Source organism: Hydractinia symbiolongicarpus, chromosome 11 (assembly GCF_029227915.1).
Source record: "Hydractinia symbiolongicarpus strain clone_291-10 chromosome 11, HSymV2.1, whole genome shotgun sequence".
NCBI classification, from domain to species: Eukaryota; Metazoa; Cnidaria; class Hydrozoa; order Anthoathecata; family Hydractiniidae; genus Hydractinia; species Hydractinia symbiolongicarpus.
In genome coordinates, this window is record NC_079885.1 from 20,415,022 (window position 1) to 20,442,035 (window position 27,014).

General features: G+C 33.8%; 3 protein-coding genes across 6 annotated transcripts; 2 read left to right on the forward strand and 1 right to left on the reverse strand.

Annotated features, from left to right (window-relative positions):
• Positions 1 to 710: 710 nt before the first annotated feature.
• Positions 711 to 18,409, reverse strand: LOC130614770 (uncharacterized). Of its 4 annotated transcripts, XM_057436221.1 has the most exons (17): positions 18,147 to 18,409; positions 17,648 to 17,812; positions 17,483 to 17,522; positions 16,347 to 16,421; positions 14,067 to 14,172; positions 13,719 to 13,782; positions 13,446 to 13,548; positions 13,150 to 13,209; positions 12,763 to 12,805; positions 12,211 to 12,284; positions 11,359 to 11,416; positions 10,909 to 10,943; positions 10,602 to 10,756; positions 10,071 to 10,372; positions 9,820 to 9,989; positions 9,338 to 9,519; positions 712 to 1,435 (listed from the first exon to the last, which is right to left on the reverse strand). In XM_057436221.1, the coding sequence occupies exons 2-17, from the start codon at positions 17,785 to 17,787 to the stop codon at positions 1,252 to 1,254; spliced, it is 1,791 nt and encodes a 596-aa protein (XP_057292204.1). In that variant the 5' UTR covers positions 17,788 to 17,812; positions 18,147 to 18,409; the 3' UTR covers positions 712 to 1,251. The 4 variants fall into 4 exon arrangements, with proteins under 4 accessions (XP_057292205.1, XP_057292204.1, XP_057292203.1 ...); XM_057436222.1 differs by lacking the exons at positions 17,648 to 17,812; positions 18,147 to 18,409 and adding an exon at positions 16,526 to 16,792 and having other exon boundaries at positions 711 to 1,435; positions 17,483 to 17,510; XM_057436220.1 differs by lacking the exon at positions 18,147 to 18,409 and having other exon boundaries at positions 17,648 to 17,925.
• LOC130614769 (major facilitator superfamily domain-containing protein 4A-like) lies at positions 7,031 to 9,161 on the forward strand. Its single transcript, XM_057436219.1, has one exon. It carries the CDS (start codon positions 7,170 to 7,172, stop codon positions 8,976 to 8,978), a length of 1,809 nt encoding a protein of 602 aa, XP_057292202.1. The 5' UTR covers positions 7,031 to 7,169; the 3' UTR covers positions 8,979 to 9,161.
• LOC130614782 (uncharacterized protein KIAA1143 homolog) lies at positions 17,940 to 26,880 on the forward strand. Its single transcript, XM_057436243.1, has 3 exons — positions 17,940 to 17,987; positions 23,562 to 23,843; positions 26,503 to 26,880. Exons 1-3 carry the CDS (start codon positions 17,975 to 17,977, stop codon positions 26,658 to 26,660), a joined length of 453 nt encoding a protein of 150 aa, XP_057292226.1. The 5' UTR covers positions 17,940 to 17,974; the 3' UTR covers positions 26,661 to 26,880.
• The last annotated feature ends 134 nt before the right edge of the window (positions 26,881 to 27,014 follow it).

Here is a 27,014-nt window from a genome sequence, read left to right on the forward strand (position 1 = left end):
ATTCTCAAATTTCAATAAAATAGGGGGGTCATTATAAAATGATTTTAGGGGTGAAAAATTCGAAAAAGAGCAATTTGACCCCCCTCCCTACAATTAAGCACAAAAGAGTATACAATCTGTAAGGCCCACTAAAAACTACACGATTAAGAGGTATCGAGGGTTAACCCTATTTTTAGTGTCAAACGAACTCTGTCGACGATAAATAGATGCAGAATTTTTATATGAATATTTAAAATGTATTTTCTACGTTGTTTATTGGGTTTTTAACGAATTTTTTCTTTTAAAATATGTACATAAATATTTGTAAAAAAAAAAAAGTTTTTTTTTTGCGTTCGGTGAAATGCACTTCTCTTGCGTTCCCGTTAACACTTTAATTTGGTAGAGGTAGAAAACGCAGTACACAAGTGACGCGTACGGCGTTTAGACTGAAGCTTTCTTCCAAAATGGCCATGCTGACGTCAGCAACAATTAGAACAATTGACGATTTCGATCTAACCAAACAACCTAAGTACTGATTCCGATGTAAACATTGACAAGTTTAAGTTGCGCCAATGTGGTATAGAGGCATCCTATAAATATTTGTGGCATTAAATTTTGAAAATGTTCACTTTGTGTCAATATATAATTAGCCATGTGGGTTATCGAGTCACACGAGGATGTGCATTCTGGTCTCCAGAGAGCTCTTTAAGACAGAAAAGGATTTGAGGACGAGAATAAAGGATGAGTTAAATTGCGAAAATATAAATATATAACTTACATGTAAATCATAAAAAATATACATTCGAATAAATCTATGAACTATTCACAACAGGATAAATACGGAATATAAAACCAAACACGTACCAAAGGATTTTTAAGATCGCAGAAGGCGCGATGTTCTTAAAAGAAGTCCTGTGGTTCACACTGTGTAGGAGACATTCGTTTTTCATTATCGATTTTGGAGAACAGCGTTTGTGTACCTTTTCACATGAAACTCTACTCACACAAAATGTGTAACAGACCCACCCTACCTCGATACTAGTACATAATGGCTTCGTGACATTTGGGGGTTACAATGCTGGGCGACGGTTAGGAAAAGGGTCTTTATTGATTTATTGGGTTATTTAGAACCAAAAAGTGAACTAAGGAAAATATTATACAACTTTATCTTCGTCCCCAGGGTATCCTAACCCCTGAGCTGTTATTACAGACAAATTAATCAGGCAAAATGCCCTGGGAACGAAGTTGTTACATCTTAACATTAAAACAAAACTACTTTGAATTTTGCTCATTATCCTCGTTCTCCTTCCGTAACAATTCCCTCTCCTTCTCATCTTCTTCCAACTCGTTTTCATAATACACCGAGACCAAACTCTTGACATCTTTCCACGATTGTTTCTGGTATCTATCTTTAATTTTTGTGACGTCCCTTTTGTTGAACGAAGCTTCGTCGCCCCTAACAATAGAAGGTGTACACGACGTTAAAGTCATACATTTCTAGCGGAAAAAAACAGTAATTTGCGATTATTAGGCAACGAAGCGAAGTAAAATTTGCGAAAGTAAAATTTCTATTTTTTAAAAGGGTTGTCTCTCTATTCCTGGAGTCAAATGTGAGGAGATTTGGGACTTTTGATGAGAATTTTCAGCTTTTTTGAGAAGATTTTGTACTACACGAGAGGGAGTTCTGTTTTCTATATTTTTATCACAGTATCAATGTGTTTTGGGAAAAACTCATTTTGCAACTATTTTGGAGGGGGTATTTCAGATAATTTGGGAAGATATTAACTGTTACTTAGTAGATTTTTTTATTAGGCGGGAAAAACACATATTAATATTTGGGAGATTTCATGAGAATTTAAATTAGTGAAAGTGCAACTTAGAATCACAAAAATCATGAATGTGAAAGAATTTAATTAAAAGAATTGTGAACAAAAAATCGAATTGAATTGATTAGATTTCATGTCCGCTGATGCAAAATATAAATATTTTAAACTTATATTTCACAAAATCCTTTATAAAACGGAGAATAAATTCACAATTATTACAGTATAAATTAAAATGATTTTAAATAAGCAAAATATTATTTTTAGCAGTTATTCCATTATTAGTGTTACTACAGTATAATTAAAAATAATAAAAAATCTATGCATATACATATATGCAAATGCTCAACCTTGTTTCCAAGGCATTTTACCAGATTAATAACGGCTCAGGGGCCACAAGACCATGGGGACAAGGTTGAAAAATGCTGGTTCTTGGTTGTCAAAGTTAAATTAAAAACAGATATCATTAATCTTATGTGATGCAATGTCTGAATGGTCTTCTGAGATAGATATAAACAAAGCTTTTACAAGTTCTATTGTGTGTACGTGCTGATGATAGCAGTGTCCATGCTTTTGCATGCAATGTTTTTTGAGTTAACTTCATTTAGCTGACAGAATTGAATTTCAAACAAAAGTTCTTCTTTAAACAACGATACAGAAATGATCATAAATTCGTATTGCAAAGCTTTGTTTTGTTTTAAACTGATCAACTATGCTATTGATAAATCGTATAGGATAGTCAGCATTTCAATATTTTTCGAGTTCACTGTTAAAATTACCCTACTCGCTCGGTGTAAATCGCCTGTCACTGCATTTATTTTGTAACGCTTTGGTGGTTGAGATGAAAATGAAAGTTAAGTTTCTTCACGGTACATGCACTAGTCGTGCTTAAGCTGTTTTAACTGTAATCTTTAGTATCTAAGAAATTGTTTGGATTTAACTTAATCACAAGTTGGTTGTCTTGTGGTAGTTATTTACACAAACCGTAGGAATGTGTGTTTGGTTCAGCCTTTTTTCGTCTCCGGAAAAAAAATGAGCACATTGGTGAATCCTTTACGCGGAGCTCTGATGCGTTCATACGTGAAGTTTAGGCATAGTTTTTATTTCCCTGAATTAATTTCCCTGAAAAACTTTTATTTGCATTGATCGGCTAAGTATCATTTACTGCGAGGCCAGGTTTTATTCGAAAATCGACAAAAAACTTGAAGAAAGTTGTAAAGACAAGACAGGTGAGGTATTTATATTTTTGCGGAGAAAAGCGGATAAATATTGTTGACATATATTTTTTAAAACGAATAAAATTATGTATTTTTTATTAGTAGCTAGCTAGCCTAGCTAGTTAGTGTTTGTGAACTATAATCACTAGCTTACTTAGCTCTGCTGGTCTCACCTGGTCTATGCTGTAGCTAGCTAGCTAAAGATAGGAAGCTAGCTAGATATTGGTGACTTTCTGAGTTAACCAGCTATAGCTGGCTACAATGTAAAGTTAAAGCAAAAAAAAAAAATCAGTACTTGACCTGTAAACACAAAACACATGCAGGAGAAAACTAATTATGGAACCCTGCCATTTAGACGTATCTACTCGTTCTAATTAGCAGAATAATTTAGCTAGCCTGATTTGGATGACGAATGCCTAATTTAGCTAACAAATTCAAAATTATGGAATCCTAATTTGGCAAATTACACCATACGTTAAAACATACGTGGCTCAAATCACCGACAGAAAATCACCTAGCTAAATAAATGAAAAAGAACCAAACTCTCCCATGCCTTTTCTAAATTGTGTACACAGCTACTACGCAGAGCCAAGCCTTATATTTAGCAACGTAAAATGATAGATTTATGGGGATGAACTAAGATCTTAAAAAAGTTTTATATGGCTAGCCTAAATATTGAATCTCCTAATTAGCAGCACCTCCTTATTTAGCAGTTTCCTTACTGCATATCAAATAGCTGTGTGTGCGGGCAATATTACAATGAACTCCCAGATCCTCCATCGATATTTTTGTTGCTGTCGTTGCATGGCAAACATTATAAAATTATTTTCGCAGACTCCAATATTTTTTCCTAAGAGTTTATTAGCTAGCTAGCTGCTTTATAGCTTCTAGTCAAGTTTGTGTTTTTTGGTCTTTTTTGGTTTGTGTTTTTTGCGATTGCTTAGGCATTCCCAGGGTCGGAAAATGTCATGTGATACTTTTAAACCAATTACAAGTCTGTATTTTTCAGGGTAGCCAATATAATTTGAGGAAAAACATGCCATTCACCCGGTCACCTCTTCATAAATAGGGGGTGAATTTTTTACAGATTCTATGTTTTCTAACTTTAAACCTGTCATATGGTGTAGTTTTAGTTGAGTTTTTGCTAGTTCAGCTTTACTTTAATTCAGATACTTGTAGTTCTTGTTTAATCAAAGCTTTTTTTCGTGAGAGTTTGACAATGAAACGTTCGTATCTTCTCTCAACCGAAAATTATACACTAGTTTCGTCAATATGACTGTAGATTTCTTTTTAACTTTTATTAAAAGGATTTCTTTAATCTGGTGATCTGTTGTTTATATTTTCTTATATACCCATAAATCCATTAAAATAATACTTGAATTGAGTAGTTCTTATGTAGCGATGTTGAAATGATGTAACCTTTACAATTATAAATTTAAAAATTATCGTTTTATAAGGTATTCGATTATTTAACAATATGTGCCTTTTCATCACACAAATTTCTAAAATTTAGGCCATAATGCCCAATGCAAGAATGCATGGAATGAAATTTTTGCTGCTCATTTATTTCTACTATAACATCAGTTATAATGATAAGAAAGGTTGTATTTATTATAGTGTATTAATAATTGTTTATCTTATGAAGTCTATTTCATTTTCCTGTACAAGTTCTTTTTCTTGCATCAACAGATTTTCATGACCATATTTTGGTTGATCTATTAGCCAAAGAAACCCAGACTGGTAGCAATTTACAGCGCGGTCCTCGACCCTTTTGAGGAGGTCCTCCTAGCAGAGAAAAGATTGGATCGTGTGTTCAAACTGAAAGGTTTTTTTGTTAAGAGCTTTAAAAGGAACATCAGATGTATCTATTCTTCTTTATTAATGATCTCGTCCACATAGCGTTTATAAAACACTGGCTTATGTGGTTTTCCATTTCCATTTTCCATTTTAGTCATTCATATACGGGACAGTATGACCGGTCCTCCAATAAAACATCCGTTTGCTTATGAAACTTTTCATTAAATGGGAATGTCCATTCTGTATTAATTTTCACAAACTAATCGAGATGTGATAGTTCTAACTTCCTGTTGTCATAAATTTCATGCAGAATGTGATCTATAGTAGCATCAAGAGGTATTTTTGTAAACAAAAAATCTACGTCATAGGATACGTATTCTTCATTTTCATCTAATAGTTTGAGTGTCAGAAATATTATATTCGTTTTTACGCAGCGATTTCAAATATTCACCAATGATTTAGGCAGCGTTAAAGGTAAAAATACCAGTCTGGTCAATTATTGGTCGAAATTTTAGTTCTTGTAAATTCACTTCAATCACGTCATCAAATTTATAGAATTTCCCTGTTGTGTATAATTTTGCAGTTCGAGTGGACTCTGCTTTCACTTCATCATAATGCTTATACAGTCGACGCTCGATATCTCGCACTCCGGAAAAACCACCCTTGTTCCCAGGATTTTTCCGCCTTCTGATGAAAGAGTTGATTTACGGCAAGTGCTTGTGGCTTGCGGGGGAGTACTAAAAGTTGGGGAAGTTTTTTGCTCCGAAAGTTTGAGATATCGAGCGTTGATTGTAATTACAAAAATTTCTATATAGAAAACCATAAAGTGTTTTTAAATTTTTAAGCTTTGTATCAGCAGTTTGTTTGTAAGTACTAGATTTTATGCCATCGTTAATTATAGTGTTTAATTTATTGAAATAATCTGTCTTGTTAGCTAAGCATGGTTTTTAAAATTTGTTTTTTTAAAAACATTTACGCCGACATTTTTTCATTCTTATTTCATTTAAAAATATATGAAATAACTTTTCCAAAAATATAAAACTGATTTGTTTGTTTTTTTATTGGAGAAGATAAAAAAATATATAGACACGTTTTACTAAAACGACCTTATTTACAAAACAACTCTCTCAAGAATACGCAAACATTTCTATCATTTATAATACTTTTGAGATTTGGTAGGTGTAATTTTTAGTATCTTGAACATTTCTGATGAAAATGTCTGTCCGTACGAATTCATTCAACTCTACTTCTACTTTCATTCAGTATGTCATTTGATACTTGCAATTGTTTCAATATTTACTGCCGAACATTTTGTTGATTTTTAATTTTATCGATGAAGAGATAATCCAATATAAGTTTGGGCTGACGATCATGCAGTGCACTTGAGAACTAAAAAAGATTCACTATCGGTAGTTGATAGGTGATAGAATTATTTTTAGTTCTACCAACGAGACCAGTAATCTTTCGGATTTTTGTTGCATGCGATTTTATGTTTTATAGGATCTTTTGATGATGATCTTATGCAATGTTTAAAAAATGAAGTTAATTTTTTTACCAACTATTTGCTATAAAATTCCTTGGCCCTTTGCGCGAAAATCACAGGTTCCTATTCGCTTTTATATAAGAATATGCATAATAGAAACACCAGGCTGGGATTTTAGCTTGAAAACAATGGTACTTTTGTTTAAAGTATATTTAAAGTATAGCAATAAGCATAATAATCATTTTGGTTAAAATCTTGCAAATATTTTAGAAAAAAAATCGTTATTCTCATTCTACTTATACTTCCCAGTTCTGTGTTAGATGAAAGTTGCAGTTTTTTTTTTTTTTTTTGCAAAAGGTCAACCACATTGGAGCAAATTTTGATTTACAAATAACTACAGTTTATTAATAAAAATAAAAATGAAATTGAAAAAATATTTTTACAATTATTAAAAATTACGAAATGATGAGAAATTGTAAAAGGTTTGCAAATTCCGGCTTTTTACCACCTTCACCACTAACCCTCAATGAAACGTATTCCCCTGCACTTATTATTATCACTAGCGACAACATCCGTATATGCCACCTTGCTTTTATTTTTTTCCATTGCAAAAATGTCTTTACCTGAAGTTTTGCAAAACTTTGTTAGAATAAATCGAAGTGTCTCGCTTGATTGAACACTGCACATAAACATGTTGAAGAAATCATTCTTAAAGTGAGTAAATAAAGAGAACAAACAGAAAAAGTCAAAATGACAAACATAGAATATTCGGAATAATTTCAAAGCGTGATTTGCAGGGAAAAAGTACCCCTCTTGATATTGACGAGGAAACCTTACGCAGTTAATATGATGTCACACGTATAGTAAAGCATGGACTTGAACGATAGCAAGCAAAAAGTCTCTCCAACTTTCGGTAATCGCCCGCGCGCCGCAAGCACGCCGAAAATACCGAAAAGAAAGTTGCCTCACGAAGAAGAAACTCCTCCACACAAATCTACCCAAGCAAATCTAGAAGATGCAATCCCGCAAGACTCATTTGACACGCAACAAGCTAAATGTACGCCGAAAATACAAGCCAGTTTCGTATTATGCTGTGGCTTTTTATGTTTTGGCTCCTCAATGGCGATAATCGGACCGACCATTCTAGAATTGGGTTGCTTAACGGGCGAAGACGTGGGTGCTATGAGCTGGGTGTTTTTTGCGCAAACATGTAGTGCTTTGCTGGGGGCTATCGGAAGTGGCATTATAACGGATCAGTTCCAAATCAATTATAACATCTTTTTAGCCGTTGTGATCACAATTCATGCAGTAGCCTTAGTAATTATACCATTTATGAGAGTGTTGGGTACTTTGTTAGTGTTCACGTCAATGCATGGTTTATTCGGTGGATTTCAAGATACAGCAACAAATTTACGAATGATTATCATGCACGGACAAGACGTGCCGCCGTATTTACAAACATTGTTCTTTTTCTACGGCGTCGGAGCTTTTTTAAGTCCTATAATTGCTGGTAATTTTCTAAGTGACGAATGCAATCGAGGAGAGAGTGACGGACTAAGTGAGTTTGCGTTTTCACGTCGTCGCCGACACAATGGAATTGGTTTAGGGCATTGGATGCGACAAATGAAAGAAACAGAGATTATGTTGACGTCGAATGCGACAAAAACTGGCAGTACGACTTTACATACGGAAATTATTCGAATAACGACGACTAAAGTTTATTTCGCATACATAATCGTAGCGATCATTCACGTGGTCGTAACGTTAGGCTTGTGGTACTTATTCGTCGTGGAAAGAAAAAGACGGCAAGATTTAAATATATCATTAGACGGCACAACTGTATCGACGGATCCTTTGGAAGATTCCGTCTCCAGGAGTGAACGTAGCGACGTCGACCCGTCAATTAAAACACAAGTTTATTGTATCAGTTTTTGGATTGCTGTTATGGTCTTTATATCCGACGGTTTGCAAGGTTCGTTTGGCAGTTACATATATACATATGCCGTCAAAAGTAACATCGGTATACCGCCCGACGACGCGGCGTATTTGAACAGTCTGTTTTGGGGAGCCTTAGCTTTAGGACGTTTGTTAGCAATTTTCGTTTCGATGTACGTCTCGCCACGTGTGATGTTACTTGTTGACGTAGTTGGATGTCTTGCCTCGATTGTCCTGATGTTTATATTCCGTTTTAAGGTTATTTCGCTATGGATAGGCACTGCAACTTTCGGTTTATGCCTCAGTAATATATTTCCTACCAGTGTTTCAATGGCTGAAAGTTATTTCCGCCTGACTGGCACGATCACGTGCTTTTTTGTTGTCTGTAGTGGATTGGGTGAAATGGCTATACCGCTGCTGATTGGCAAGTTATTCGATGTAGTTGGACCAATAAGCTTTCTAGCTATAAGTTGTATATTGTGTTTTTCGTCCGTTGGAATTTACGTAGCGGTGGTTATTACCGGAAAGGGAATCACCCTACGACAGTTGGAATTACAAAGGAGTTTCTCTGCAGAAAACTCACCGAATGAAGTCGTCAGTATTGACACACCTTCGGGGACGCTTGACTTTACTCAGGACCCGTTAACTGGAAATAAAACTGAAGACGGTATTGGTACATCGAGTCCAATGATGCTTTTGCCAAGCAAGCATGAAAATGGCAGTGAGAATAAAAAGGAGAGCTAGTATGATATAGAATTAATATTATATTTATAGGTGTATTTTTTTAATTTCTATTGCACATCTTTTTAGCTTTTTTACATTATTTAGTAAGACATATTTGAATTTAAAAAAATGTAACTATCCATGCTTTTATCCAAAGGAGAGTTTCTTAATTTTTAATAAAAAAACGAAGGTGCCGTCTTTAGAATCGAGTCCGGTTTGATTATGTAAACCCTATACCCTTGTTTTTTGAGAAATAGTGGCGGGGGGGGGGGGGGGGGGAGGAGCTTTATAAACTTCGCGGTCTGGCCTTTTCAAATTGGGGCCCCTTTTACCACCTGCTACATACGTACATTTTCACGTTTATACGAACAACATCGTACCTGTATGGTTTTTCCACTGGTAACTCGGTATGACTTTCTTCTTTTAAACGAATTGTGGTTTTCTGTTTAAATTCTTCTGTTTCTTGTTTTTTTGGCGAAGAGGGCGGTAAGGCTATAATGGATAGGTTTGTAGCAATTCGTGTAAACAGGTTACCAGATGTTGTGAATGATCCCTCCTTTCTCTTAAAAAAATTGAGAAAGACAAGGTGGTAGAACATTTCTTCAGATTTTTGTCCTTTTTTTTCAGAAAAAACGCCCTTCTTTGCTATTTAAAAAAGACCCTGTTGAAACCTTTATGATATTTTCCTATAAAAAGAACGAGAAATGCTTTCGTTTCTTATAAAAAAGATAAATAAAAAGAAAACCGAGACAATTTATTGTAAATACAAAACATTATTTTGGATATTAATGGGTCGAAGTTTTTATCTGAAGAATGATGAAAAATCAAAGGTTTCAAAGCCCAGCTCATCTTTTTTACCTACCTCATCTTTTGACATGCGTAATATACGTGCGTCTTTTTCCTGTTTTTCGTATTGTGACATCTGATGCCACGTCGCGTTCATCAATCCTTCCGAATGTTGTTCAGCTTTGAACTGCTCGTAAACATCTCGTAAAAGTGAATACGCACCGTAACGAACTTTCCATAACGTTTCTACGGACCAAAACAGATTGCAAACAAAACGTGCCAAACTATTCTACCCACAGAAATAATTAAATAACAATAAATAAATACCTTTCGCAGTACAACCCAAGTAATCAATTAAACCATAAACCTGATTATCACCAAACAAGGATAACTTTTTGATGTCCACACTCAGTCCACGTGTAGAGAGATCAGCCAAGCAACGTAAATAAACAGCAAGAAGTTCCCAACTCCATGTCTGTTCAACTAGATCATCTTTCCGTAACATGTTCCTCCGCTGTTTTGAAGGTACATAGTTGGAACTTGTACCGAGCTGCAAAAAGAACAACGCGTACTCTTCTTTTGATTTGGCGCATTCACAAAAAATATGAAATCCCAGTACATAATCCAACCTAAAATGGAGAACCTTATACAAAATACTTTATATCATTACTGAGAATAGCCAGGTCCATTATCCTAGGCTCTTGTATTGCCATTATACGCCCACATTCTAGAAAGGGCGCAGCACATCTGAAAAATAGAATACTTGCTGTGGTTAGACACGTATTCATTGTCCTGAAAGAACTTCATCATTTAAATTGTCTAAATTTCATTCTTAACTTTGATAAAAAAAATAGTTACCAATTTTCATCATTAACTTCGCTCAGATCAACATCACGGATTTCCTTTAAAACTGAACCATCGAGTCGCGTTTTTCTTGTTAAGCTTTTCCAAATCTTTAAAGAGTTCCATAGAAATTTTGAAATGAGTGATTTACTTTGAGAAGATTCATCTCTCTAAATAGACGGGTTTTTTTACAGAGAAAAACAGAAACTCTCATCAGACTTTCTACGAAACAGTATTACATAATTTGTATAAACCGGCTTCTTAAAACGCAACAATCTGGGCGTGAAATTTTTACGAACAATTCATGATTACCAAGGCTTACCTCTTTCATAATTTTATCTCCAATTATGTTTTCACCTAATTAAAAAAATTAAATTAAAAGCACTTATTTAAACATTGTTAATAAATTAATTTCTTAAAGATAGAATTGCATTATTTTTATTTAGAAAGAGCGGCCTCTTCAGTTCTTATTACCATAGGTATCAATGCAGGTCTTACAAATAGGGTTCCATCACGTTTAAAGAAATGGCCCAACTACAGACTACCACTCTAAGATATCAATTCATTTCTCTTGTTGCACGAGAGCCAGAAAGGATTGATTCACAATTTTATATTCTCTGGGTTGACTTGAACCGGGATTGAATGTGAGAACTTCTGCGATTTAAAAAATTGGTTTGATAAACCTGGCAACCGGTTACGTAAACTAGGCTAAAGTCAATTTATCAAAAAAAAAACAAAAAAAACATGGAATATAGTAACAATTAAAAGCTACCTGAATGATTATCATCTTCATCTTCAACTTTTACTTTATCTTTACAGATTTCACACACCTAAGAATAAAACATGTATTGTGAATGTAACACACACCTTTCCTGTGAGAGGTTCATAAGATGGACGGGAATAACAACGACGTTACCGAATTTTAAATGCTTATAATAAACATATGTTTTAAAGTCTCATTGGACAAACTGATTTATGGAAATAAATTATTGTCTGTTAGTGGAAATATTTGAGAACGTAACAGCTACATGCTTTTCTACATCAATAATAGTCGTTTCTCTGCGATAAGACTGCCAAGGTTGCTTCGTGTTGAAATGCACGAAATGTGTACGGAAAACGAAACACAGTTACGTGAAATATAAAGGACTGGTGAAGTCGTGGATTTTGCCTGTGTGTCCGCGAGAAAAAAGTCATGCTACGGAAACACAAAATAGCAAATGCTACTAATTTTTATCCATTTTGTTGTGAACATCCCAAAAGTTTGGCTGGGTTCAATGCTGATTAAATTTCTGTCGCTTTTAGAACGAGGAAAGTCCAGACAACTATTACCGCTTTTGTAATCCTTATTGTTTAGTCTTTTTCTTTTCCTGGAACCACTTTAGGCTTGATGTTGCACACAATTGACCAATGAAAGTAGTAGTAATGAGACCATTGATAATTTGGGCTAACTCTGGTACAATATACGATACAATACGATACGATACAATATATAGCATACGATATTTGTACAATATACGATACAATATACGATATTTGTCTCGATTATACGTTATCTAACTCGTCTGTTTCAATACAATTGAGGGTAGCGTTATTATTTATAAGACTATCGCATGAAATATCTCACCATAGTACAAACTAACTTGAGAAGGATGTAATTACTTGGGTCCTCTTCATAAAAGTTCAGTGTCGCCTTTACACCTAAAGAAAAAACGAGAAAAAAGACCATCAGTTAAACACACAGATAATATGAATAATATTACCGCACCACACATGTATATAAAAGTGTGTTCAAGTCATCTACCATCACTTTATTTTCGTTTTGCTGTTCTTTTTGTTGAAGGGAATTATTTGCATAATGCATAAAACAGGTCTAAATTTAGACCTGTTTTATGCATCGAAAAAATTCCGTTTTAGAAGCCGGATTAAAAAAAACTGCAACACTCCTATTGAAGTGAGAGCCACGAAATCGCGCTAATTATGGTTGGACCCCAAAAAACTTCAGTCACTCTATAAGGCCTTAAATTTGAAATTACAGAAAAAGCGTAGTAATTTTGCGAATAACTGAGGACTTGGCACACGCATTTTTTATTTTTTTTTAATTTTTAGCAAGGACAAGCATTGTATGTTCCGCATAAGAAGAAGATTCACACTGCAAGTTCATTATAAATAATCTTACCTTTATTAATTAGATACAACGCGTCTAACAAGTGCGCATGCTCCTAGTATAAAATAATACATCAGCAAAAAAAAATCAGGATAACTCTTTATTGAAAATTCACGACATAAAAAAGATACACTTTTCTTTATAAGAATACCAAAATTTGATTACTCTTATTTATATATTGTTTTTAACCTGAAATCTCAGCCTGGTGTTCTTATACACCATATTCTTATAAAAATGTGTAATGTGATACAGAAATTTATAAAACTTTCCCATAAAACTTCAAATTCTGATCAAGAAACAATTTTTATATATAAGGCTTAAATACCAACCCTAGCGGCAACAAAAAGAGAGTTTTTTAAGAACTTATGCAGAAGTTGAAAGCAATGAGAAAAACATTACCTTGGTTATATCTGATGCCAAATTATGATAATACAGTCGGACAAATATTCGAAAAGAAGTCTGAAAATACACAAAGTAAAACCGGTACTAATTAATTAAAATAAAATAAATTACACTTGAATTTCTAGAATCTTTCAACAGGTATGTTTTATCTGACTCAATGATATTATTAGCAGTAACTTTCTCAAATATGTTTAAAAGTGCAAAGTGTATATTCTATTAAGATATTTGCAAGTGCTGTGACACACCCTACAAGAAAAAGGTGGTGGCCCTTCAAATCAAATTTAATGTTATACCTCCAGTTTCAACGATAAATTACTTGCAGATAACGGTAACAGCGCTCTCTCTCCTCCATATTGCACATAACTTTGTAAACTTGTTAAACCAATCTCAAGAAGCCTAAAAAGAAAAAACTTTCTAATCTCAACATAAAAATTGTTTGATTGTCTTTTCTATTTTATAATAGAAGTTGGTGTAAATTTGCTAGCCCTTTACATCTTCGGCTAAAATATACCACTAAATTCGTTTTGACTAACTCAAATAAACTACAACAAATCAATGTTACCTACCTTATGATCAGCTGTTTAGATAGTGGAGCAGTGGATAAGGACTCCTTTAAGATATCCAGTGAGACTTATATATTTAAAAATAAAAAAGTTGAGATAATTTTCAGTGTAAGGTAAAAAAACACATGGTTATTATTTAGAACGAAACTTTAACGTTAATAATATATAAAATATTCATAATGTTAACAAATGCATACACTTCTTGTTTTATTATAATTTACAATGCACATCTTTGCATATTTTAAAGGAGTTGAAAAATTTGGGAATACAGGAAATTACAAGCAGATAAAAGCTAAAATAGTTTTATACTTTCGATAAGCTTTGAATTAAAATCTAAATCGTTTTCTTTACCTTTCTGCACAATGGAATTAGTACTGGTAGTCAGCATGGACAAATCGTTCCAACATTTTTGATACACATTCCAAACAGTTTTATTATTAACAGATGATAACTCGTACTAGAATAAGTATTCATATTAAGCATGGTGTCATTGATAAATTGATTAATATAATTGATAAATAAGGGACTGGCATAACTCAATTGATTTATACAGGCATTACAGCTAACTTCCCATGAATAAACAAGTTGATTGCATACGAGCTTGAAATTAAATTGAATTTTTTTTCTTTTTTGGTTTTTAAGAGTTCTTAAAGGTTTGTGGGTTGTGACATCATAAGTTTTAGAAGATGAGAAACCATCGACAGTATGAAAGGTAAGCAGGATAAGTATTGATAGATAATCAAAATATTAAACTGGATAGGTAAAACATATTTATATCACTGTTACCTTGATAAATCCTTCTTTATATTAAATACTTCATGTCTTGCATTAATTAGCATAACTAACTGATTAAGATTTTTTTTTAAAATTAAACAGAGCTAAATGAACATTTAGCTCATGTTAATTGTGGTGACGGCAATAATGTCTCTGTTGCCTCATACTTACTAATGTTCTTAGGATCACATATAAGTGAACTTTATTTGAAACAATATTTGCCACTAACAGGATAGGAGGCTTGCCTCGCCTACCTGCTTGTTTCGATCATTGGGTATCAAACCTCTAAGATGCCTTGCTTATTAGGACAAGCCTATAAATACATGTACATTATCTATTTCAAGTTTGGCTTTTTAAACAAACAGTTAGAGCTAAAGATTCCCACCTGCCCTCCCTATACCATTGATAATGATGTGTAGGGTTTGCAAAACTAACAACACTTCTTTTTTTTTATTATGATGCCACTCTGGCCAACCGATGCGGAGTATCATTGACTCGTCACCACATAGCATTCGTCATTGCAACCATTGTTAAAGACAGAGTTAGCAGAGTTCAGTTTATGACTGGTTTGAACTGGCTTATCCCTGACGCATCAACAAAGATGGAGACACTTGCTCTACCTGCGCGGTTTCCTTGAACAACCATTTTGCTAAAAATATTGTCAAGGTTTTAGTCCAGCAGTGGGAGCAAGAGTCCTGGCTAATTACCCATTGCACGTTTTAACTGAGGGGTATGTCAGGCTTCCTAAGTCAGCTAAATTTGGACAGATACACGTGTGTGGCCTGTTGATTATATCGTTACTTGATATGCTATTTTTAATTTAAATTATTATTTTATATTGAAGAATAGGAAGAGAACAATGATGTATGAGAAAGTAATGCCATAGGAGACATTCACAATTGAAGTGCAGCCAAGATGTACATGTCATTGTGAGTGTGTCATACCATTGAGGTGCATTATGATGAAGAGAATAGCAAGATATGGCATAGGAGACACTCACAACAGAGTGTAACCAAGATATACATGTCATTGTGAGTGTCTCATACCATTTAAGTGCATATCGTGGGGTTATTACTGTTTTCATATCTGCAATGTATCTGTCCTGCCTGTTATTGTTTAATCTTATTGCCTGGAACCCCTATTCATGCCCCAATTATACAAATGCAATCCAGTGGGAAGGATTTTGTATAAATTTATTTCATAATACAAGGTTCTCTACTATTATGACGTGTTATTACTGAAGAACCCGGACAATTAAAGAGGATTATTGGCAATTTTAAAGGCCTTTTTATAACAAAGAATCAAATTGTTTTTTCCAGAGGTAAGTTTAATATTTGCAGGACCAACTACTATCTCAAATTTGTAATGTTTAACAAATTACTCTTACTTTTGAAAATTATTTAGAAAATTTATAAAGGATTACATTGTACCAATTAATGCAGGAAACACACATTTTTGGCAAATGCCAGATCTAAGGTAAAAAATTGTTTTTATTGATATAGTGTTTACCTGCCTTGGAGAAGGTTTTTTGCCAAGAATTGATGTTTTTTGTTGTCATGTTCCTATTGCTTATTTTGAAAATATATCTTACATAAAATAAGGAGTTCTCATGCATTTTGTGGAGCCTTTTAACGCAATATTTTGGAATTTGAAGTATGTTTTAGCCATTCTAGGGAACCATGATCAGCCCTCCTTTGGCACTGAGTAATTTAGCCCCTCCACTTTCAAAATTGCTCCACCGTGCTTGAAATGAATTTTTGCTTTCGAAATCTTTTAAAGCCCCGGCACCAGTTCTGTACTTGGAGGAATTATTTTCACAACAGTGAAGTAATAACATATCACTTATAAGCAATTTACCTTAATTTTTCCAAGGAAATCAATGGCTTTTTTCTCCAAATCATGCAATTTCAATTCATCAGATTCAGTACTAATCTAAAAATAATATACAACATAAAAAGGTAAAGAAATGTTAAGATATATAATCATGTTCCGTCTGAACCGCACCCAATCCCATTACAACGGAACAGTTTGCTTACCCCACTGCCAACACAGGAGACGAATCCCGGCTGGATATTAAAGCCCAAGATTTCTGGAGAAAAGGAGAGATTCCATTTTTCGATGTTAGAATAACGCACATCAACTCCAAAGTATCCAGAAATCAGGCGACCCATAAAATTTTCCAGCGGCACGAGCAAGCGAAAAAGAGAGAGTATTTACATCGTATTTTGGAAATCGAACATGGAAATTTTACACCATTGATAGTTGGTACCAATGGAAACGAGTGCAGTAAGTTTCTATCTATGCTAGCGAAAAAATTGTCAGAAAAAAACAATAAAAAATTATGGAACTGTAATAACATGGCTTCGAACTCGACTCTCAATGGAAATAAATCATTCCTCACTACTCTATCTGAGAGGTTCGAGAGTCCCATTCAGACAATATGAGAATATTGGGGACCAAGGTCTGGATAACGTTGTTAGTGGTGCCGATTGAAGTAACTTTTCCAATTTGTAGCAAATTTCTGTGTGATTTCGACTTTTTCGGCCTCAATAGCGTCTCTTATGGCCTTATTCCTTCAATATATCTACTCAGTTTTCTTATTGTGATATTCTTCAGCTATTTATGTGTTTGTCTGTTTTTAGCTATTATATTTAACACTCACTGTTTTTATTAAACTTGACATTTTATTTATTACTTGTATACATAGAACATTTAGAATAACTTAATTTATGTAACCCTTTTAATACAGATAATGTATAGATATATAATCATATATATAGTATATATGCATAGAAGTGGTATCTATGGAATATTATGATGTGACAAGTTCTCAACAGCAGATGAAAAAATCTGGAAAACATAGGGCCAGTCCAGTTTGACTCCTTGTTCTATGCACGGAATATATAGATCTATATTATAATGCTTGCCATATATGTCCATATCTGTATGTCTGTAAACCAAATGAATTTTGTGGAATAATAAAAAATACCTACATTATATATTAGTGCATCTAAGCTGTCACTTGTAATTTGCCTTAAAAGCAAAAAAATATATATCATAATAGAGCAACATAATCAATGAAACAAAATTTGTTTTTTTTAAAGTCTGGCATCTTTACATTTTGTTAGTTAGAAATTGGGGAAACAATTATTATATACCTTCCATCTTCTTTCTCATTTCTCAGAGCATTAGCTGTGCATTTGCCATTTCTACTTTTGAGCCTTTTCTGCAATTTGCCTTGGTGAACTTGAGATATTATGCCAAATTTGTGTTCCACGGAGACTTTTTCGATAGGCATCTCACCATTTTGTTGTTAAAAAATACTATGAAACAATTATATAACCAATAAAATACCAGATAAAGCTGAATTATAATGTTGTGATCAGTGACCCAAAAATTCAGTCTCTGATTTGTTTTTGTTTACATCTTGTCTCGCTTATTTCGATCGGGAGTCTAGAAACTATCTTGTAAAAGTGAACACTAAAATGGCCGGAGCCGGTGCGTAGTACTTTCGTTTTTGTGAAAACTTGTGTTTTTGTTTATCTCATTTTATGGGTACAAGTTAAATTGTGTAGCTAGCTAATTATCTAGCTAAATATTTAGCCACTTGCCTCATATATTTCTAGTTCTGTTATTAACTAAAATTAAAGGCTATACCTGACTATAGCTAAAAACAAACGTAGATACTAAAAGTAGGAGGAACCAGAGCATGCAGCCGTCACCAGCAGTAAACAGCAGTATTTCGAAGTAACCACCTGAGAACCACCAGTATAATGAAGTAACCACCAGAGAACCAGCTGTTTTTTTAAGTAACCACAAGAAAACCAGCATTTATTATTAATTTACTCCAGATAAGGCAGCAACAACGGCGCAAAGTTTTTTTTATGCACAACACTTTATGACCTTAAAACTACCAATTATGATAAATAAAATGGCACCTAGCTCCCAGGCCTTTTTTTATATACTTTATGCTCTTGCTAACTAGCTACTTTTAAGATGTTTTCACAAGCCCTAATAAATGGATTCCGTGAAGATTAATTTTCCAAAATATGAATAAAATTTGCAGAATTCGCAATAATTAACCAACTTAAGTTATTCATTTATTTATTTCGCCTAAAGACAATAACGGAAACAAGAAGAACTGAACGAAAATAGTTTTCAGGCACAGATAAATTCATCAACAGAGTGGATGGCCTTCTGGATCAGCATGTGCCCACAAGGTTATTGACAAGGTGTCAAAAAAAGTGTGATTCCAATCCTTGGATCACTAAAGGTATCATTAAGTCAGCACTGTGATCGCCTTTATAAATCCCTTATAAAGGCTAAAGATCCTTTGATTAAATCTGCTCTTAATGATCAATATAAGCAGTATCGTAACTTAATCGTATCCTTGTGTAGGCGAAGTAAGAAAATGTTTTATGCTTCCTATTTCAACAATAACCTTGTAATTATTCATAAGGTATGGAAAGGCATCAATTCTATTATATCTACTAAACAATCCAAGCCATCCTTTCCTAACTGTTTTAACCTTGACAATGCTAATGTGACTGATCCTTCTGTAATATCCAATGCTTTTAATGATTATTTTTCTTCTATTGCTGATACTATTCGATCCAAGATTCCTTTTTCTTCAAAACATTTTCCCAGTTCCTTCATAACAAAAATCCTACATCTATTTTTTTTTTCTCCAACGGACACTGATGAATTAACCTCCTGCATTGCATCATTAAACAGCAAAAAAGCATCAGGTGCCTTCAGTATTCCTAGTTCAGTGCTATCTCTTCTGAAATCTGAATTTGCCAAACATCTATCACTTCTAATTAATCTCTCTTTCTGTCGGGTGTATTTCCATCCAATTTAAAAATTGCCAAAGTTATTCCTGTTTTTATAAAAGGGTCCAAACTTGATTGTACAAATTATAGACCAATCTCTCTACTATCTAATATTGACAAAATCTTTGAAAAACTGATCTACAAACATGTATATCAGTTTTTATCACAACACCGAATTTTGTACTTTCAACAATTTGGATTAAGACAAAAACACTCCACTGCAAAAGCTCTTCAAAATATATGCCAAAAAATAATGGATACCCTTGATAATGGCCAGTTTGCTTGTGGTGTTTTTGTTGATCTCCAGAAGGCCTTTGACACTGTTGATCACGAAATTCTCCTGAAAAAACTTTTTCATTATGGTATCAGAGAAACTCCTCTTAATCTGTTTTGTTCTTATTTATCTAGCAGACAACAATTTGTATCAATTAACCCTATTCGGTCCGGGGGCGGATTCCGCCCCCCAAGACGGTTTTTTATAATAACTCCTGATTGCTTTGTTATATGGCTATGATATTTACTGAGTTTCAACATTTATCTATTAGACACCTGCATGCTAAATTTTTAGGTCCCATACCTTTTAGAGGCTTTGATATTGGCCATTACTCGAAACTACCCCTAAAAATCTCTATGAAATCCTTATAATGAGGAAAATATAATAACTCCTGTTAGGATTATCCTTAGAACTTAAAACTTGCAACACATGTTTGTTTCATCAAGAAGAATTATTTTGAATAATTTGGACACGTGACGATTCCGATTTCCCGATTTTGTATGATTTTACCCGAAAATCGAAAAAAAATGGATTTTCGGGCAATTTTTGGCAATTTTTTATCTGATCCATGTAAAAACCGGAAGATATGTTAAATAACATTTATTTAGCTTTCAGAAACTTCAAACAGAATGTAAAAATTCGCTGTAGAACAAAAGTAATTATATTTTAAGCAGATAGTGGCATTTTTAACAATTTTCAGACTTCTGATGACATCACAGAAAATGTGCTGACAGAAGCAAAAATTTATTGCCGCCATTTTGTTCCTTTTGTGACGTACTATAAGTGTGCCAAGTTTGATTCCATTTGAACAATCCTATAAAAAGTTATTGAGGGGGGGCAGAATCACAATATGTTCGAAAACCCCCGGACCGAATAGGGTTAATGGAACTGAATCTGAGTACAAACTTTTTTAGACATGGTGTACCACAAGGATATGTTTTAGGCCCTCTTCTCTTTCTTATTTATATAAATGATTTAAATTGTGCCATAAAATTTTCCATGGTTCATCACTTTGCTGATGATACCAACCTAATATGTTTTGATAAGTCTTTAAAATTTCTTTCTAAAAGAATCAACATGGATCTAAAATTTCTTTTCCAATGGCTCAACGCCAACAAAATCTCTCTAAATGCAAGTAAAACTGAATATATTCTGTTTAAGCACAAGCATAAACCAACAAACTTTAACTTCAAATTATTCATCAACGGCAAGAAACTCTTCCCCAGTAACTGAATTAAGTACCTTGGTATTCTCTTAGATTCTAATCTTAACTGGGAATCTCAGATCAATGCGATTACGGTTAAAATCAAGAGGGCTAATGGAGCTACAGCTAAACTGCGACACCTTGTTCCACAAAGTGTTCTGAAAACTGTGTACCATGCTATCTTTGGTAGTCATCTTCGTTACTGCAATGAAATTTGGGGCCAACCTGGTCATCACTATATTGATTGTATTTACTGTTTACAGCGTTGTGCAGTTAGACTAATTTCTTTTGTGCAATGCAGAATGACTTCTACCCCTCTTTTCTCTAATCTTAATATTTTAAAACTTGCTGATTTGGTCCACATGAAAAATGTAATTTTTCTGTACAATTTATATCACGGAAAACCCCCAGAGGCACTTCTTGATACTTACAAAGTTGACTTTTCCCACTCTTACCGGACTCGTGGATCTATTCTTGGTTTGATAAATCCCCCCACTGTGTTAACTAAATCCTTTGGCTTGAACTCTATTCGAAGTCAGACCATTTATTCATGGAATTTTGTACAAAACTCCTTTCCTTCAACTCAACTAGTCTCTCTCATCTCTCCTAAATTAACTTCTTCTCTGATCCAGGTCTTTTTCTCATTGTACTGCTGAGTTTGTGATCATTTGTTTTTCTTTTAATATGTTACTGCCTTTTGTATATGTTTTTGTTTGTTTGTTTTGTTGTTTTGTTTTTGTATATTAAGGGTGGCCAGCAACATGTCATAGCCGTAGGCTAATAATGCTGGTCTCCTTACAGTGATATTTATTTGACTTTTACCTTATGTATGCTATTACTTCTTCTTCTTCTTCTTCTTCTTCTTCTTCTTCTTCTTCTTCTTCTTCTTCTTCTTCTTCTTCTTCTTCTTCTTCTTCTTCTTCTTCTTCTTCTTCTTCTTCTTCTTCTTCTTCTTCTTCTTCTTCTTCTTCTTCTTCTTCTTCTTCTTCTTCTTCTTCTTCTTCTTCTTCTTCTTCTTCTTCTTCTTCTTCTTCTTCTTCTTCTTCTTCTTCTTCTTCTTCTTCTTCTTCTTCTTCTTCTTCTTCTTCTTCTTCTTCTTCTTCTTCTTCTTCTTCTTCTTCTTCTTCTTCTTCTTCTTCTTCTTCTTCTTCTTCTTCTTCTTCTTCTTCTTCTTCTTCTTCTTCTTCTTCTTCTTCTTCTTCTTCTTCTTCTTCTTCTTCTTCTTCTTCTTCTTCTTCTTCTTCTTCTTCTTCTTTTAGGATTAAAGTTCATTCTTTGAAATAAAATGTAACACGTTTCAAGGAAAAAATGTTCATATTGAAAGCAAAATTTTTTACTTGAACAGAACCCATGTGAGAAAAATAAACGTATTTTTTCTGCCTGATGCTACAATGTTTCTCCACAACATTTATTAATTCATTCAAACTTTACTTTGTCTACGAAAAGAAAAAAATGTGTTGTTTTGGACCCTCCTCCGTATAGTGTTTTTCGTTAATTCAGATATTAGTTCATTATTTAAAATATTAATTTTGTTTTTATTAATTCTTGCGTGTGGTTTTAAAAGCCTTGTGTCTCAACTGTTGCATAAAGCCCTAGTCACACCAGACATAAAAATTTCAGAAAAATGGGTCATGAACTGTTCTGTACATTATAAAATATTTCACATTCGAAGCGATAGTTGCGTTTATTCCGTGTTATCTATTTATAACTGGTCGTTCTTTGTGGTCGCTTAAAAAACTGCTGGTTCTCTGTTAGTTACTTCAAAATACAGGCGGTTCTCTGGTGGTTACTGCAAAGTACTGCTGGTTACTGCTACTACACATGGGGGTTTAGACCTTATGACCAAAAGTCTGTCTTCAACATCATCATTCACCAATAACCATGCCATATGAGGCTGCCTAGTTATAGACTTCATGTGCCTTAATGCAAAAAATTGGAATTTAAGATGAAAGTGGAAAAATACTGTTCAGGAGAAAAACATGATTTTTATACAAAGGTTACCAGGAACTGACACTTCACTTTTTCTGTAATTTCGTCATGTGATTTGTTGGTCATTAGAGTACCCTAACTTGGCTAGCTACCATCTTGACCTGTTGTTGAGATCATTATTTTCTATCATTTTTTGTTTGCTGTTACTGTGTTTAGTGTTAGCAAAAAGGTTGTGCGTTTAATCTCCAGTTCAGAATTTTCAAAGTTTTTCGTAGCTAATGGGAGCTTTAAAACCTCTAAAACTGCCTTTCTGGTTCCTCTTGTAGACAATTGGCAGGATTTATTCTGCAAAATTTCAGTTAGGCTAACCAAAAAAATTACAATCAATTCAACTTTCCTTTAAAAAATAAAACTTGTAGCATATTTTCATTTTCCCAGCACACAAAAAATTGAATATGTAAGTAAGCTGATGGTGCATTGTGTAAATTTGTTCATATATATATATAAATATATATATGGCTTGTTTTGTTTTCGATATCTTGCTGATTGGTTGGACAAAACAGTTATTTTGTAAGATTTAATTTTGTAGATAACTAATTGGTTAATTTACATAGAAATTCATTGGGAATTTAATTTTAGGGAGGCCAAATGTTGTTAAATTTCCTGAAAATCCGAATTAACTTATTTTCGCAGAAAATAATTTATAAAAAAAAATCCATATATATAATTCACAAAAATTATTTGCCGTTGAAATTTTACTTTACTTTATTACTTGTATATACATACTCTTACACATAACTATACCATAATTCTTGGTTTTGTATTTTTCTCAGGTAAGGATAACATTGAATATCTGAAACAAGATGTACCAAAGTTTATTAGAGACTTTAAGAGCAAGACAAACCAAACTGAGGCACCAAATATAGATTCAAAACGAAAAAAAGTGGATGACAATGATGATGATGCCGATATACAACGCGCGGATGAAGCACCTACTATTTCTATCGAAGGGAATATTTCGGTTGAAGAAGTGGAAGCTTTTGCGAAAGATTCATTTGGAGAAAAAGCTGAGCTAAAAATCGAAACGTCAAGTAAAAGACTGCATGAAAAAGATGGTAAGTGGTTGTTTGTTAATTCAAATCTTTATAAATTAAAGACACGGCCAATACAACATCCATGACAACATGAAAACATTAATAGTAATATGTTAAATTGCTGTACCATGCAAGCGGGATAGACTCTAAAATACCTGAACCGGGGGAAGGATAATATAATTAGAGGGTGAAATTAGCTTACACTATGTATATAGGACTTGTAAGCATTAATTGGTACCAAATTTAAAGTTATTTTCAGGTCACACCAAAATAGTATTATTGAAGATATTATTTCCGTTTGTCTGTTCAGTATTCATATTACTGTGGAAAGTTTATCATTTCTTGAACATGATAGTTTAGTAGGCGACGTTTCGGGAGATCCTTCTCCCATCATCGGGCAAAGTAAAATGATGTTGAGCATGTATTTATATAATTGCAGAGGATCGAAATTCATAAAAATTAACCAATCAGAAACGGGCTGATAATTACAGTTAATTACGGTAATAACCATTTTCGGACCTAGATGTAGGTAACTACTTCTTCTGTAGGGCTGGTAACCAAATCTCAGGAAGTTGATACGAGATGCTGTTTATGTGTTTGTTACGTGCTACACTGTTGATGGTTTCTTTAATCTTCCTGGCCGTTGTTTTGGATTCTCTGTCAATGATTTTCTTCTCATCCCAATTAAACTGATGACTTCTGCTCCAGCTGTGGTCCGCAATTTCGTTTTGCTTCACATCTCCGTTTCTCACTGCGCGCACATGTTCTTGTACTCGTTGCTTAAACTTTCTTTTTGTTTGGCCTATGTACACTGCATCACAATCTTTACACGGAATTTCGTAAACAACATTGCATTGTTCTTCCAGGTTTATTCTGTCTTTTGGTTTAGACAAAGTGCTTCTTAGGGTGTCTTTAGAGTTAAGAATGCATTTGATCTTTTATGTTTATATTGGTCGTTATATTGGTTTATGTTTATATTGGTCGATGGAAAGTCTTGATTTGATGGTGTTGTCAAGATCAAGGATTTGGCGATGTAGGGTGTTACGTGTTACGTGATTTAGATGGATTCTTTCTTGCAACAACTGGCGGCTTGCGTGCTGTAAGATTTTCTTACTTCTTTCAGTCTTTACTCTGCAGTATCGTATATAAAGACACACTGACCAGTACCTTAACTTCGAATCAAACCATCAGAAATCTTGCAAATAAAGTATCATATCTTCATTACTGAATCGTGTCAACAGCGTAGTCAGCGACAAACAGGAGAGGAAAGAAGAAATACGACGTGTAAGAAATGCATTAATCGCAAATGGATACAGTCATAAAGTCATCACGCAAGTAGAAAATAAAATGAAGAGAAGATGCAACGGAGACAACAAGGAAACATCAGAGGAATTTATCGCATCAGCATCCCTACCCTTCGTACCAGGTACCAGCGAGATCCTTCGTCGAGTTTTAAGGCAACAAGATCAAATGCATTTTTAATTCTAAAGACACCCTAAGAAGCACTTTGTCTAAACCAAAAGACAAAATAAACCTGGAAGAACAATGCAATGTTGTTTACGAAATCCCGTGTAAAGATTGTGATGCAGTGTACATAGGCGAAGCAAAAAGAAAGTTTAAGCAACGAGTACAAGAACATATGCGCGCAGTGAGAAACGGAGATGTGAAGAAAAACGAAATTGCGGACCACAGCTGGAGCAGAAGTCATCAGTTTAATTGGGATGAGAAGAAAATCATTGACAGAGAATCCAAAACAACGGCCAGGAAGATTAAAGAAACCATCAACAGTGTAGCACGTAACAAACACATAAACAGCATCTCGTATCAACTTCCTGAGATTTGGTTACCAGCCCTACAGAAGAAGTAGTTACCTACATCTAGGTCCAAAAATGTTAATTACCGTAATTAACTGTAATTATCAGCTCGTTTCTGATTGGTTAATTTTTATGAATTTCGATCCTCTGCGATTATATAAATACATGCTCAACATCATTTTACTTTGCCCGATGATGGGAGAAGGATCTCCCGAAACGTCGCCTACTAAACTATCATGTTCAAGAAATGATAAACTTTCCACAGTAATACCAAAATAGTAGTTCGAGATTTTAAAAAATCAAAAACAAAGGTCTTCTGTGGGATTCAAACCCACAATTTTCCCGACTTGAGTTGGGCTTGCTTTACTATTTAGCTACCCCTGTTGGTTTTCTGTTCTTGCATAATGTAATTTCTTTTTGATATTTTGTCAATATGATGTCAATTTTTTTTCCATAAGAATTATGAATTTATCTGTGGCCCCGGTATTTTGTATAATGTACAATAACCTTGCCATTTGTCGTTTATACGAAAACTAGTTTTCCCTAGATGATGAATCGTCGCGAATGAAAATTTCGTAAATAAATTAGTAATAAGAAAGCGTGCAGGTATATTGTGATAAATATATTTCTGAAGATACGAATGCAACATAACTGGTTAATAAAACAAAGCAAACGACCTTACTTTTGTTTATTTCTTCGTCTGCAAATTTTAAAACTCTCCATAAATATAGATTTTTATAAATAATTCTTACAAAAGTTGAAGTTTATTTTTGCCATAATTTTAATTTTATCGAATTTAGACTAAAATTCTTAAACCCCAAAATTACTTTCCGATGTGATTTATATCACTCACTTTTATACCTTAGATGAACTAGCGGAGGATGGAAAGGTTGTGTTTAAAAAACCAACAAAAGAGAAATTGAAAGATAAATCAACAAAAAACAAGAAAAAACAGAAAAGTCAAATGAAGCAAGTGAAGAATACGAATCTTCTATCGTTTGGCGAAGAGGAAGAAGATGAATAAATAAAACTATCCTTATTAGCGAAGAAACCTTTTCGTTGATGCTCGTACGTGAATTTAAAAAAAGTCATTTTTTCGACAGTCATCCCTTTAACCGCAGTAAGAAATGAAATATAATATTGTCTGCGCTAACAAACAATTACAAATGTATAGCGGATAAAGAAAAAGAAATTTTGTTGTACAAGTTTTAGTGTTAAAAAGTGTTTTTTATGACTTACGGTTATATATCGCTGTCCTGAAGTTATATTCGTGGTGTTATCATTTTTGAACATATGACAAAAAGTTGTACAGAGCGGTAGCATAATATATAGTAAAGTTGGAAAGTATTTCTCTAAGAAATGCCCGTGGTTTTTGGGC

Coding starts and splice junctions, on each gene's coding strand:
- LOC130614770 (XM_057436221.1), bottom strand. CDS start 17,787: ATGCCTATCGAAAAAGTCTCCGTGGAACACAAATTTGGCATAATATCT. Junction 14,173..16,346: donor ATTTCCTTGGAAAAATTAAG/GTAAATTGCTTA, acceptor TACTTATTCTAG/TACGAGTTATCATCTGTTAA. Junction 13,549..13,718: donor TCTAAACAGCTGATCATAAG/GTAGGTAACATT, acceptor TTTTCTTTTTAG/GCTTCTTGAGATTGGTTTAA.
- LOC130614769 (XM_057436219.1), top strand. CDS start 7,170: ATGGACTTGAACGATAGCAAGCAAAAAGTCTCTCCAACTTTCGGTAAT.
- LOC130614782 (XM_057436243.1), top strand. Junction 23,844..26,502: donor AAGACTGCATGAAAAAGATG/GTAAGTGGTTGT, acceptor TTTATACCTTAG/ATGAACTAGCGGAGGATGGA.